Consider the following 14,413-nt stretch of genomic DNA (forward strand, 5'->3'; position numbering starts at 1 on the left):
TGGCTGTACGCCAAAGTGACCCGAGCACACACACATATACATTCTTTTTCTCATATCATTTTCCATCAGATTCCATCCCAAGAGGTTGGGTATAGTTCCCCGGGCTGTACAATAGGGTCCCATTGTTTATGATCATTGACTCTTGTTCTCCTCTATCTCCCAAGATCTAGAACCAAGCCTGGAACTAAATGGATAGTTTGTATGAGTGAGTCTTTTGGTGATGGAATTGGATGGGTTTTATGTTCTCTTTGTAGATTTTTGTCTTCTAATTTCTCTTAAAGAGCCTGTATTTTATTACAATAAAAAGCAATAAAACATCATTTCAAAGTAGAATGATTTAATTTAAGTGTACATAAAACTAAAGAAAAGTTCATCCAGGTTGGCACAGTGGTTCTAATCAAGAGGTTCCTTTAAAACATAGAGGCTCCCAGGATACCGAATCGGATTCTCTCCTGGGGTGGGGCTAGAGGTGCCTCTGACACACCTGGTGAGTAAAAAGCCCAAGGTAGAGAAGTGTAGGTGCTCAGGGTAGGACCCATTCAGTATGTGGTGGAAAGCTCACGGTCAGGGACATTTAAACCAGGCAGTGATGGGATCTGCGACATCCATTGATGTTTGAGGCCTTAGAACTTTCTAGAACAGTGCTGAAAACTTTCTGCATATTTTATAAAGACGCATTTGCAGTACGAATAAACAAGAGAATTGAAGTACATGGCCAGAGTTTCTCTCTCACCTAAGAGCAATCCAGTTCACTCTTGGCTTGCACATAAATTACCTGGCTCATGCATAAGTTACCTGGCTCTTCGCAACATTTGCCACCTGCTAAGGAAGAAGAAGCAACCCTGGGAATCTCACATTTTGGAATCTATTGCAGACCCTGCCATAACAGAGCCCACCTCACAGAGCTGTGGTGGGAGGAAATGTAGTTGTTCGTGGGTGGTGTCTAGCAGTGCCAGGCCCGAGCAAGGACACACACACACACACACACACACACACACACACACACACACACACACAGAAAGAAATTTTAAGGAATTGGCTCGCATGATTATGGAGGATGGCAAGTCCAAAGATTAGCCTATTGGCCCATTACAACGAAGAGTGTAGGTTGTAGTTGTCAAGTCTGAAGGCTGCCTGCTGGTAGATTTCCCTCTTGCTCAATGGCGGTGGTGGTGGTGGGCAGGGGAAGGTGTTAGTCTTTGTTCTATTAAGACCTTCAACTGGTTGGGTGAAACCCACATTATGGAGAGCAGTCTGCTTTACCCAAATTCACCATTGTAAATGTTAATCTCCTCCTGAAACATCCAGAAGAATGTTGGCTCATATACGAGGGCACCAGGGCACCATCCCACATTACACGTGGTGGTAGGATTGAGGATTGGGCACCACCTCCTTGGTGGTGGGTTTGGGGGTGGGTAAGGGGGTGGTGCTTGGTTTCCTTCCTGGAGTGAACATCTTTGACCTTGGTGCACTGACGCCTCACTTTTGTGTCTAATCTTGAGTCAAAGGGTGTGAAAATGTGCCCTCACACACATGGAGGTAAACTCGTCTCATTATCAACCTTGGGATCATGCTAGCTCATTGCTGCAGTCAGGAAAACCACTCTGGCCCCTTGCATAGGCACCACGTGTGGTAGCATTGAAGTCTGTGTGATGGCGCAGCTTCCCATGAGCTTGGGCAGATGGGCTTGGTTAAGTCTGCAGGGTTGACCTGGGTGTCAACTGCTTCCCAGTCATTTCCCGGGCTTTTCCATGCACGTGTCAATAGCCTTCTTGTTCCGTGTGTCACTGCCCAGCTACCTTTATCATGAAGGACACTGGACCCTCATAATCCTCCATGGACACCCTCTACTGCATGGAACCAGGCCCTCAGCATCTCTAGGGGCACCTTCCCCCCTGCTTCTGCCCTGGATCTGCTCAGATAGCAGCCACGAACAAGCATGAATCTCCAGGCTTTCCTCCATTGGGTTATGCTGCTGACCCACTTCCTCCACGTTTTTCTAGAACAAATCACCTTATTCTTCCTCTCTCAAGCCAGCTCCTTTACTGAGCTGATTCTCCAAGCTGCTCTCGTGGCCCACCCCTGGGCCTCTCCTGTCCTGGAGCTTTCTTGGGTTGTAAGTGATGATGCACTGGCAAGCTCTTTTCTTGAACCTTTGAGCATCTGCATTAAATGAATGAAAGTTCAGGCCCAGAAATGATTCTTCTGGTGGTGAATGGAGTTCCTTCAGGGTCACATTGTCCCCAGAAGACAAAACACTTGTGTTGTGTCCTGAACCCCACCACAGCTGGACTTTTCATGTTTTGCCAGGGGTGGGGGTTCCCTATCCTGTCACATTTGGTCCATGGCTCCTAGATCTAATGGCAACCCGCCTGCCCCAGGTGGCTCTGGTTTGGTCATGTCATCACATGGCTCTGCAGTCAGTCCACCATGTGCTACCTTTAACCTCCAATCTCAGCACTGAGCCTGGGCTCTCTACCAGAGAGTTTTATTTCATCCTCTAGCTTAGTCTGCTCTGAACTAGCCCACCCAGGCAAGGTTTCACCTCTTGGATATCACTCTTGGGTCAGCCTGTTTGGCCAATGTCTTTGTCAGCTGTGCCCGTGGCTTCTAGGTCTAAATTCCCTTGTCAAATATCTGGTGGTCATCAGACCCCATGATCCTGTATGTCCAAGGTAAGTCAGGGCCAGCCAAGTAGTACCTCCTCCAGCCCCTCTCTCTTTCTAGAGACTATCTCTCTCTCTCTCTCATACACACTACTTTGTGCCTGACTGTCTTATCTCTTTCCCCCTCGTCAGTTCTACTTTCTGTCCAGTTGGGGGCAGTAATAACTCCCTCACAGAGGACTGTTGTAAAGATGGAAAGAGACCAGGGCATGGGACAGAGTAGATGTTGCCAACATATTTGGGGCCCTCTGCCTCTCCAGGTACCCCTGTTTCCCTTGGAGATGAGTGAACACACAGAAGCCACTGAGGTGTCTGGGGGTCCCCACCCTTCCTCTCCCACTTTCCTCTCTGTGGTGGAACCTGCCTCTACCTGGGGCTGCCTGGGAGAGTAAACACAACTCTTCTTGTACTGATGAGGAGATGAGCTCTGACTGCCAGCTGCGCAGGGAGCGAGACCAATGGGACAGCCACAGACTGAAACAGCCCTCCTGCACCTGCTTGCATCTGGTTGCCCTGCTTATGTCAACCAGAAGAGTCACTAACCAAATGTCTTTGGCAGGCCCTCAAACTCCCTCTGTTCCCAGACAGAAGAACAGCAATGATCCATCCCCATGCCATGCTCAGACGACACTTCTCAGTCTCAGCCTCTTTTAATGCACAGGTGGTGAATTATATTCATTTTATTCATGACCAAAGTTCCTGCTCAGCACAGCCTGGCCCCACCTCTACTCAGTTTTGGGGTTGAAGACTTTGGCCACGAAGAGGTCTCTTCGAGTTATCTCATCCTCTACAAACAGGAAGAAGGGTCTGTCAAACTTCACAACCACGGGGACCTCCTTCTTGTCCACGGGGACCTTCCAAAAGTCCTTGTCCTTGGCTGCATTCTTGGTCAAGCCATCCTCCTTCACCTCTATCACAGCATGATGCACGGCCTAGGGGAGATAGGTTTCCTCTCAGCGCTGGGTGTGAACTCACCTGGCTGGCCGGAGGACAAGCCAGGGCGGTGTGCCCAGTGATCTTCCATGGCCAAGGTCAGGGAGGAAACCTCACTCCCTGGCTGATGGCAGGTGGAGGAAAACTGGCTTCCATTCTGGAAAACCAGGCTCCCAGCAGCTGCGTTCACCATTGAACCCCCACAAGGGGTTGACACTAGCGTTGGTAATTGCTGAGTTCAGGCTCTCTAAATACAGGACAGACAGTTCAAGGAGGCTGCTTGTTTTAAAGGGAGGAAAGGGGAATAAAACACAGAGGAATGCTGGGAGGTCTGAAGGGTTAGAAAAAAAAAATCCCATTGAATGACTGAGATAGTTCTCTCATATATTTTCAAGAAGGATGTGGTGACAACTACTAAGGCGCTGGCTTTTGTTGTCTCCATCCAACTGAGGACAATTTGCCCTCCGTGTGGAAGTGCCTGAGCCAGAACACGTATGTCTGCCCCCTAGTCTACAGAAGACCCTGCTGGGGGACATGACAATGACTGCTTGCATTAATGGCAATGGGTTTGGCACCTCTCAAATGCAACCCGACCTCCAGCCTCAGACATCCTTGCTGGGTGGATTGTTTGAATTGGATACAACATGTAGCAATTATACCCACTGGGTCACAGGAAGAACTGCCTCCCAGTGGGGCCCAATCCTGGGAACTCCACCAATGTCCATGACAGCTCCTTCATCTCCCAATTAGAGGACATGGCCCCTGCCCTCTCCCTACCCCCAGGGTCATTGAGAAATGACAGAGTCATTTGGAGAGAAACTATGAAAAAATGCTTTGTAATTTGTCAGAGGCTGTATCATGGGGAGGGACCGCGACTGCTCTTTATGTCCGGAGCAAAGTGTTACAGGGTGGCCGCAAGGTAGCTGGCCAGTTAGTGACCTTGGTGGAGTAACTGGAGGGCAGCCCCTTGTGCCTACGGGGATTTTAACTCAAAGTAAATGCTCCATGGCATCTGGACATCTGACTGGCATCTCCAGTTTGGTAGAGCCAGCAGTCCCTACCTACTCCCCCAAACCAGCTCCTTCTCCATCCTTCCTGTCTCAGGCATTGGCTCCATGGTTTACCAGGCTCTGACTTACAAACCTGACTCTCTCCTCCCTGCCCCCAGCTCTGTCCTCAAAAGGCACACAGATCCTTCTCATCACCGCCAACCCTGCCTCTAGCACCCTGTCCAACCTTCATTTCCTCTCATCTGGGCTACCCGCCAAGCTTCCTAATGGGTCCCCCTCTTCCTCTAGGGCACTGCCTAGTCTCCACATGGTTTTTGGAAAACATAGGTTGTTCATGTCAGCCTTGGTAGTCTTCCATGCCAGTCAAAGAAACCCCCAGTCCTGTCCAGGGCCTGTGAGGCCTCTGTGACCTGACCCTGCCTGACTACTGTCCTCACTGCCCACCAGGCTCTGGCTCACTCACCACCCTCGCTGCCTGGGCCTTCTGGGACTCCTCAGCATTGTCAAGTTCACTTCCCCTCGGGATACCCTTGCTGTTCTCTTTGCCTGGAACACATGTCCCCACGCATGTGTCCCCTTGCTCTGTCCTGCCCTTCATGCAGGCCTTGGCAGAAGGGCCAAGGCAGCCTGTCTCAGGCCTGCCCACTCCACCCTATCATGCTGTTCAGAGTCTCAGTTCTCCTTTCTTCCCAGGACCTATCCCTGTCTGCTGGCCTGCTCAGTAGAATGGAACAGCAGTGAGAGTAAGATTTTGTCCGGCTCGCTCACAACTTTATCCCCATTGACTCCAAATGTGCTTGATGCAGTGACTTTTCAATGAACGAATGAAGAAAGAACCCTAAATCCCATGAACCCACGCAGAGAAGAGCTGGAACTGATGTATAGAAAGTTGTTTTTCAATGAAGACTGTGGCGGATAAGACAGAAATTTTGCAGAGGCCCTACTCACCTCCAGGATAGTTGACGTCTTGGTGGTGTTCCAGGTGACAGCCTTGGTAGTGAATATGTCATTGATGCCAATCTTTGGAAGCAGATGTTTTAAGTCTATCTTGGAGGTGATCTTGATCTTGGGCACAACTAAGTGCACCAATCTGTTGAAAATGAACAAAACAAGGAAGCTGAACTATGGCCCTTTCCTAGGGTGCTGGGGAAGGGCCCTCTCCTAAGGCTGAGGAAGCATACTGTCCTAGGCCTAAAGTCCTTTTTGAAGAGAAAAGGTAATAAAAGGATTAGCTTTCAATGCTTCCTTGGGGGGAAATTAAAGAAGCTGTGGGATGAGCAGCAATTTTGAATTTCCAAGGAGATAACTTACTCAAAATACAACTTATGATTCAAATAATCTCCTTCCCAGGTACTCTGTGCAAGAGAAGTTGAGGTCAGACCAAGGGCATCCATCCCTGAGTCCCTCCAACCCTCTGTCTATAAGCAGGGTTTTAAATTGGGCAGTGACCCAGAGTTCCCGTCGTGACTCAGTACTAAGGAAACCGACTAGTATCCATGAGGACGTGGGTTCGATCACTGGCCTTGCTCAGTGGGTTAAGGATCTGGCATTGCCATGAGCTGTGGTGTAGGTCACAGATACAGCTTGGATCCTGAGTTGCTGCGGCTGTGGTGTAGGCCGGCAGCTATAACTCTGATTCGACCCCTAGCCCGGGAATTTCCATATGCCATGGGTGTGGCCCTAATAAGACAATAAATAAATAAATAAATAAATAAATAAATAAATAAGGCAGTGACCCTAAGCATAGTGGGGAAGATGGAGGGCATGAGGTTATCTTGCTGGAGGCAGAGCAGAGGAATTTTCGTGGGAGAGGAAACTCCAGCCCCGATAACAAGTTTTCAAACAGAGAGGAGGACAGGTCCCCTATAGATGAGCAGGTCTGTGGCTAAGAGGATGAGGATGCAGCATGCCAAGTGACCCCCCCTAACATTTTCTGTTGCTCATAAACCAAGACATGTTAGCCTGTGTCAATATGGGATTGAGCTTTTAATGGGATAATGACCCATTCAGTTGTGTTCCTCTACCTCTGTACCCCTTCTGTGCCCAATCAGGAGCACTGTGGGAGGCACAACTGTTGCCCAAGATGGCAGAGCCCCTCTGCTGTGGCCTTCAACTGCAGAAGTAAACATTCTTTGGAGATTTCTTCCCAATTTACACATTCATTGCCCAAAGACTGTTCCCCTACTCCCGCCACTAAGATCACTGCTTACACGATGCAATTATCTGCATTCGACTGGACCTTGGTGACTATCGTACTCCAGCTGGATCAATTCAATTCTCTTTTCCAGGAATATGTCATTGGAATGGGAAGATGCTAGATTTCGTCTGGGGTGGAGCATTTGATTGCAGGGAAGAGAGGCGTATCTGTCCACAGTGGTCTCAGCTTGAAAGGATTCTTCCCTGACCATCATACTTAATTAAGATCCCCATAATGAAGATCCCCAATTATTACTCTACCACTGAATTCCCTGTTATAGCACCCTACACATTTCCTCCAAATCTTTTACTACAATTTGAAATTGTATATTTATTAGTTGACTTTCTGCCTCTTCCACCAGATTGAAAATTCCACAACAGCAGAGATGTGTTTGACTAATGATTATATTCCCAGAACCAAGCATATAGTAGATGCTCAGGAAGTATTTTTGGGGTGAGTGGCTCTTGTGCTAAATTGTGTGTGAAAAGCTGGTGTGTTTCACTAGTGAGACTAGAAGCAAGGACAAGTGACACCGAGAGAGATGGGGCTCCAGGTGAGGTTGCTGTCTCTTGTCCAACCCCTGAAGAATCCTGGGTGTGTTTATTCCATGGTGTCCCATGAAATTCCCATATATCTTTCCAATAAATTTCTCTCTCCCCACCTTGAGCTTGTATGAAGTGCATTTGTGATACTGTACAGGTAACCAAAAGAACCCTAATTAACAGTTAAGGGGCTTCCATCTGGTAATGGGATTCAGGCTACTATTCTTCCTGTTTGGTTTGTTTCATTTTCTACAAATATGCTAGGAAATAACCAGATGCCCCACCCACCCCTGCTGCAACTCAAGTAAGACTTTTGCATAGAGGAAGAGGGGATTGAGAAAAAAACAATATTCTGGAATGTTCTTCCAGAATAGCATACCTGAAGTCATTGGTTTTCTGAAGTCTAGCTCTCTTAGCAGCCATCTCTTTTAAAGCAAAGTCAAATTTTCCTGTGTCAGGGAGGACAAGAATTATGGACGCATTTTCTTTGCAAGGCATTTTAACCATCGTAGCCAGCAGTTCCTCTGACCGGCTGTAAATCATTCGTTCTGTCTTCCTCATCATGTCCACCTGCACTATGGTCTTTTCATTCACAAAGAAGTCCTCCTTCTTTGTGAGGTTGGTTTGGAAAGCTCTTTCCAAAATGCCTGGGGGGAATCAGGAAGGAAGAATCAAAAAGGGATTTTGTGGAAAAGGCATCACCACCCACTTGTTTGGAGACCCTGGAGGTGATGGGCTTAGGTAGGAGGAATCAGTCTATTTACAGTGATACCTTGACCTTAGTGAGCAGAATATGTAAAATTCCAGACTGGTACAAAGGAAAGAAAGGCAAATGCATGATTTTCAAAGGTATTCACCATAGGATTTCTTTAAATCTGTAATTCGCAGAAGATGTTTACCAAAATAACTGCCTCTGTGACTCTAACACCAGAAAGGATTTTGTTATCAAATAAAACTTAGGAAACATTGACCACAGCGTCCCTTCTTTGAAAATTCCTACTGCATTTGAGTGTATTAAGAGCACATTACTGTATATGGAGTTGATGGGCAAGGGGGACCTGCTGTACAGCACAGGGAACTCTACTCAATATTCTGTGATAACCTATATGGGAAAAAAATCTGAAAAACGAATGGATGTGTGTACATGTATAGCTGAATCCCTTTGCTGTGTAGCAGAAATTATCACATTGTAAATCAAATATACTTCTTTTTTTTCTTTTTTTTATTTCCCCAAAACATAAATTGCACCCCAAAAAATAAATACGTGGGAATATACCTGACCAAGGCAGTAAAAGACTTATATGCTGAGAACTATAAAATATTAATCAAGGAAATTAAAGGAGATGTAAAAAAATGGAAAGATACTCCACACTCCTAGGTTGGAAAAATTAATATTGTAAAAAAAGGCCATACTACCCAAAGCAATCTACAGATTCAATGCAATCCCTATCAAGTAAATCATCTATACATCAATATAATTAAAAAAGAGAGTTCGAAGAAGTCTTACGGCAAAGAAATCTGTTAAAAATTTACCTAACTTACTTAAGGAGAGAAACTTACATACACACACACCTGCTTGAAATCCTGCTTTAAATAATACACTTCCCCAGTGGATTTAAAAGAAGATTCAATGTACGCACCAGTTAAAAAAATGCATCTGTCCCCCAGAGTGAGGACCATTGGGTCTGGTCTGGAAAATCTCTACACGTGTTAGCCTTGCTTCTGATTCTACAGCCAGGCTCATGGTCCTCTCTGTTCTGTTTTTATGACTTGCCTTCTAAGGAGTGATATGGATAAAGCTTTTGGAAAGCTTTCAGAGGGAACTGTGCCAGAGAGTTCTCTGGAAAATCCAGAGACGTGATTCCTCCAAGATCATTTGTGGAGCATGTTCTACATCCCAGGTACCTAGTTTGGAACTGTGGGTCCACATGTGAATTACAGATGGTCCCAGCAGCCTGAGCAAACATCCTGTGCTGGGAAGCATTGATTTATGAGAATTTCCCTCACTTATCACACAAAGGACAATCTTTGTGTTCTGGTCGGAACCCTGTTTAAGCCGTAATAGGATATCTGTTAATTCACTCATTCAAGCCTAAAATTTCTTGAGCTCCTTAGATGTGCCAACTACCGTACAAAGTACTGAGGTTATAGCAGTGAATAAGCCGAGGAACTCCATGTCCTTATGGGGTTTACTTTCTAGGGGAGAGAAGCAACCCACCACTGTAAATGATTAAAAGTATGATGATCATGAGGAAAGACCCAAGCAATTAGCTGAGCCCAAGGGTGGAAAGACTTACTCTGGATGGCCAGGGGAGGCCTCCTTGAGGAGAGGGCGTTGAGGCTGAGGCTTAAAAGAAGAGGATGCTCCATGTGGCAGAGAATGAGAGGAAGAACCTCCCTAGGGAAGGAACACCATGCAATAAGACAGGAAAATGCAGGCTGCATTTAGGGAAGAAGGTCATCATGGGCGAGGCATAACAATGAGAAGGACAGAGATGGAGAGACACTGGAGGGATGGGCAGGGCTGGAAGCATGCATAGCTGAGTCCAGTGGGATTTCATTCCAAGTTAAGGGAGGGCTTTAGTTGGGGGAAATGATGTGATTTATGTTTTAAGAGCATTGTTCTGGCCTTTTAGTGGAGAAGGGATTGGATGCAGGCACAAATGGAAACAGAGCAGTTCGACAATTGGGGCAAGTGATGATGATGACCTGGGCTAGGGACGTGGCGGATGAGATGCTGAGATGTGAACACATTCAAGATAAACTCTGCAGGCAGAAGTCATGGGACCTGCTGTGTTTCTTGGGTTTTGTCTGGATGGCATTGTGATTCTCTGAGGTCAGGAGAATGGTGGGGAGATGCAGTGTGTTGGGAAGATGCAAGGTTTGGGGATGGTGTTTGAGAATCTGTGAAACATCCCCAAGGAGATGTCAGTAAGCAGATGAGTATCAGAGTCCAGACCTCAGAAGAGGTGGTCCAGGCTGCATTAAAGACTGGAGAATAATCAGAGCCCAGATGATGTTTGAAGTTGTGAGCCTAGGTGGGGTGGGAGAATACATTTCTGACATTAGAAGAGGAGAAAACAGCAAAGGAGAAAAAAAAAAAAACATGAGCCATGGGGGCAGAGGAAAGTGGGGGGAGCGCTTGAGCATGGAAGATGGAAGGGGGGACCCCCTTCTGAGGAATGGGAGGGAGCGAACAAGCACTTCTTCACTGTGATGGGAGGAGAGAGCAAGGGGAGAGATGTCTGAGCCTGGGCAGCACATGGAGGGCATCCTGTCTGAATTGCTTTCTTGTCCCCATTTGGGCAGGAGGAGAGGCCATTGGTTGAGAGTCCATGGAGAAAGGAGACTGGTAATGCAAAGTGGAGGAAGAGGTTATAAAGAGGAAGAGGGATGCTGGCAAAGGGTAACTCTGAGCCCACTTGAAAAAACACAGGCAATGTCAAGATCTGTGACCAGGAAGTTACAGTGATATTTTAGACAAGTGGTAGGTGATCTGAATACAGCACTGAACACAGCTTTGACAAGCATCACAAGTCACACTGATCTGACCTTACAGAAGAGGTGAATTGGCTGATGCTCTTGCCTCTGCAAAAAGATTTCTTTTTTCCTTTTTACCAGCAAGAGTCATTGCCTTTTACTCCAAAATACCATAAGCAAGGCAAACAAGATGATTAAAAGAATTAAGAGGAGAAAAAGTGCAAAATGCTGGACAACAATGATATCAAAGACAACGAAAAAGTTTTGGATCTACTGGTTTCTGGGAAAATGGGATATACTCACATAAACTACTTTTTTTTTTTTTCTGACACAAACCTTTTAGGAAACACAAGGGCAAAGATTACCTCAAATGGGAATTCATGCACTTAATAAACCTCACCTTTGAAAAAAACGTAGTTGACAAGACATAGGAGGGTCTGAGGGTCCAGGTGGGTGATTAAGTTTTTGGCTTTCTTATCTATTTTGTCAGCCACAAATTGGTTGATGGCCTTCTTAGTTTTTTCTTTATCTTTAAAGTCGATCATCTGGATGTCCACTTTATATACCCTGTCTATCTCCTTCAGAAACATCTGGTTCATCTTCTTGTTCCTATCGATAAAGAAAATATCCTTGTGCTTTAGCTGTTTCTTCTTTTCTAGCTCGTGCAGCATCTCAACAAGATGCTGTAAAGCCTGGTGCTTGTCCCACACTCGGAGGTTTCTGAGGTCACGTTCCAGGACGTCAATGGCGTTGGTGCGTGTTGCGGATCTGAGCCCCAGGGAGAGGGTGGCCAGGGAAATGGAGATGCTCACAGGGGAGAAGATCATATTCTTTCTGGGATCCTCGATTAACAGAGTCTTGAACAATTCTTGGGCAAAAGCCTTGTAGTTAGCTTCCATCTTCTGGGAGAGAGCTGCAATTCTCTTGAATGAGACTGGGGTAATAGTCTTTGGGGAGGTTTGCTGCTTTTCACAGGAGATGCTATTAAAAAGGCCACAGAGGATGAGAACCAGAGAAAGCACCAGAGGCATTTTCCCGTGGGACATTTCTGCAACAATCCAGAGAGCTGTTATTGGAAGGAAGAGGTATAGATGTGAACATTCGATGGACTGGGTTCTCAGTGTGGAGGGGATTGAAAAGGACTCAGTCTTCTCTCAGTGCAGTTCACCTGGGTGGGGTTGCCATTAGTCCTGGATTGGCGGATGCTAGCTAAGTCTATGGAGGACAGTCTAAGAAGATTCTGGGACATGACTTTAGGCAAATTAAAGATAAGTGACCTGATAGTGAGGGATCCAGTTCTGCCTCTAGCCTATGCTACACGTGGGCCTCTGTACAAGTCTCCAACCACACTGAGATTTCTGTCTTTCCTTTTTCTTTTTCTCTTCTTCATTTTTATTTATTTATTTATTTTAAAACAGGATTCATGACAAAATTCCAAAAAGTGTGGAAAGGAAAGAGCCAAGAGGAGAGAAAAAGCAAAGATTGCAGATTCAAATGCCTATGAGATCTGGCCAGAAAGATACACATGTAAAGACAGCACAAGTAGTGCAGTAAGGTGCTCTGCGGACTGGGGAAAATGGGGAGGGGGCCCGGACTGAAGGGGCAGGAGCTCCAGCTCCACCTGTGATTAACCTGTGGCAGTCCTGGGGCACTGGGGCTAGATTTTTCTGTTTGTTTCAGAAGCATCTGGAAATCCATTTTTTTTTTTTTAAAGCAGAGGAAGGTTTCCTGCAGGGTCAAGCAAGGAGAACAAGAGGCTCATACTCAAAAACCCCAAAAATCAAAATCCTGATTTCTGTATGAAAAATTAAATCTTGCCAAAAGCACTTGCTAGCCGCATAAAGCCCAAGTGTAGGCCAGATCTGGCTTTAGAGGTGCGGGTGTGATTTCTAAAGTAAAGCCCAGGTGGCGCTCAGGTGACTTAGACATCAGCTGAGCCAAGAGTCTGGCAGTGGTCATGTCAGGAAATTCAGGTTACCTCACTTAGGCCTTTCTGAGCTCACCACTACTTCCCCTTACCCACTGTCAGGGCATGAGCTCCTCTCTGTCTCCACAAGTGCCGCCCAGGATTGAGTGAGGGCAGAAGTCAGGCTTTGCATCTGGAAAGGGTGTTATTGGCAGGAGTGCTGACCCCACCAATGGGAAGGAAGAAAATGTGAACCATGACCTAAGCTTGTGCTCAAGTTTCGCCTTTTCAGGGCAGGACCATGTTCCCCTCCTTTGTGTCCCCATGGTACCTAGCACAGCTCTGGGCACAGGGTCCACTTCTCTGCATCATTGCTGCCACTGACATTCCTTCCTTGAAACAGCATCTGCTCTGAACTGAAGCCTCACATCTCTCAAAATTCCTATGTCAAAGCCCTAACTCCGAATGTAATCGTATTTGGAGGGAGGACATTGAGAAGTAATTTGATGAGGTCACGAGGGTCCCTCACAAGGTCACAAGGGTGTGTGACCACATACTGGTGCTCATATAAGAGAGTGCTGGCTCTCCCCAACTCTGTCCTTACATCTGCATCCAAAATGAGGAGGTCCAATGAGGACACAGTGAGAAGAAGACCATCTATAAGCCAGGAGTTTCACCAGAATCCAACCATGTTGGTACCTTGATCTCAGACTTTTAGCCTCGGAGCTGTGAGATAATAATTTTCTGTTGTTTAAGCCACTCAGTCTATGGCATTTTGTCATTTAGTCCAAGCTGCCATGACAGCAGCTCCCCACTAACAGTCTTTTCCCATCAACCCTTCCAGCCACACTACAGCCAGTGTGGGCTCCCCCTGAGCTTCGAGGGGATAGAGTCCAAATTCTTGGGGTAGCACAGAAGTCCTGTCATGCCTTGGTTCTTGCCAACCAGACTCACCGTCCTGAGAAGACTGCCCCACTTGCTCACTGTCTCCTTCACACTCCCCTGCCAATAGCCCCTTCCTTGCACTGCCAACCTCCTCCTTCACTGCCTCTTTTAGTCACCTCATCTGAGTGGGGAAGATGCAGTGAGAAATGGAGGACATTGTGGCTGGGGGGGGGCAGTGAGTGAGAGGGGACCATGGGAAGGGGTGTATAGTGAGTGAAGGGGATTCCAGAAAACACACATACATACTTCTTATACTGCATCCTCCATCATCTTGCCTAAGGCAGATCCTACCTGAAATATAGCCAAAGAGAAACCAAACACCTACCCACGTGGAACCACACTGTCCCCAAGAGAAGAAAGGTGTCTTACCCTCCAGGGGAGCCTGCTGTTGTCTATGGCTGTTGTTCTCTGCATCTGTCAGTGACTTATTTATACTGCCACTGGGGTAGTGGAATGGATAAACCTGAATTAATATTAACTTGGCCAAAAGGTTGTGTCCAAACATTATCCAGAGCAAACAAGAGCTGAATCATTTCAGCCTCCAGTGTAACAACGAGGAAATTAATGGATTATGATACCATTTGAGCTACTGTTCATTAAAATACTCAGTGTTATTTCTACAAACTCCTAGTCCCTACTCAGAGCCATACTCTGGTATTGATACTAGGGGAACAAGATGCTTAAGGCCTGGCCTCCACCCTTCAAGGAGCTTTTGGTTTTGAGCAAGAAACAAA

At 46.6% G+C, this 14,413-nt stretch overlaps 1 protein-coding gene across 1 annotated transcript; it reads right to left on the reverse strand.

The window, feature by feature from the left end:
• Positions 1-3,300: 3,300 nt before the first annotated feature.
• UABP-2 (uteroferrin associated basic protein-2) lies at positions 3,301-14,102 on the reverse strand. The gene is made up of 5 exons (NM_213845.3): positions 14,049-14,102; positions 11,229-11,894; positions 7,728-7,995; positions 5,558-5,699; positions 3,301-3,598 (listed from the first exon to the last, which is right to left on the reverse strand). Exons 2-5 carry the CDS (start codon positions 11,872-11,874, stop codon positions 3,392-3,394), a joined length of 1,263 nt encoding a protein of 420 aa, NP_999010.3. The 5' UTR covers positions 11,875-11,894; positions 14,049-14,102; the 3' UTR covers positions 3,301-3,391.
• Between the last annotated feature and the right edge of the window lie 311 nt (positions 14,103-14,413).

This window comes from Sus scrofa, chromosome 7 (assembly GCF_054392235.1).
Source record: "Sus scrofa isolate SSC_HxYL_T2T_F1_AM1 chromosome 7, Sscrofa_HxYL_maternal_Yorkshire_Landrace_v2.0, whole genome shotgun sequence".
In the NCBI taxonomy this organism is placed as follows: Eukaryota; Metazoa; Chordata; class Mammalia; order Artiodactyla; family Suidae; genus Sus; species Sus scrofa.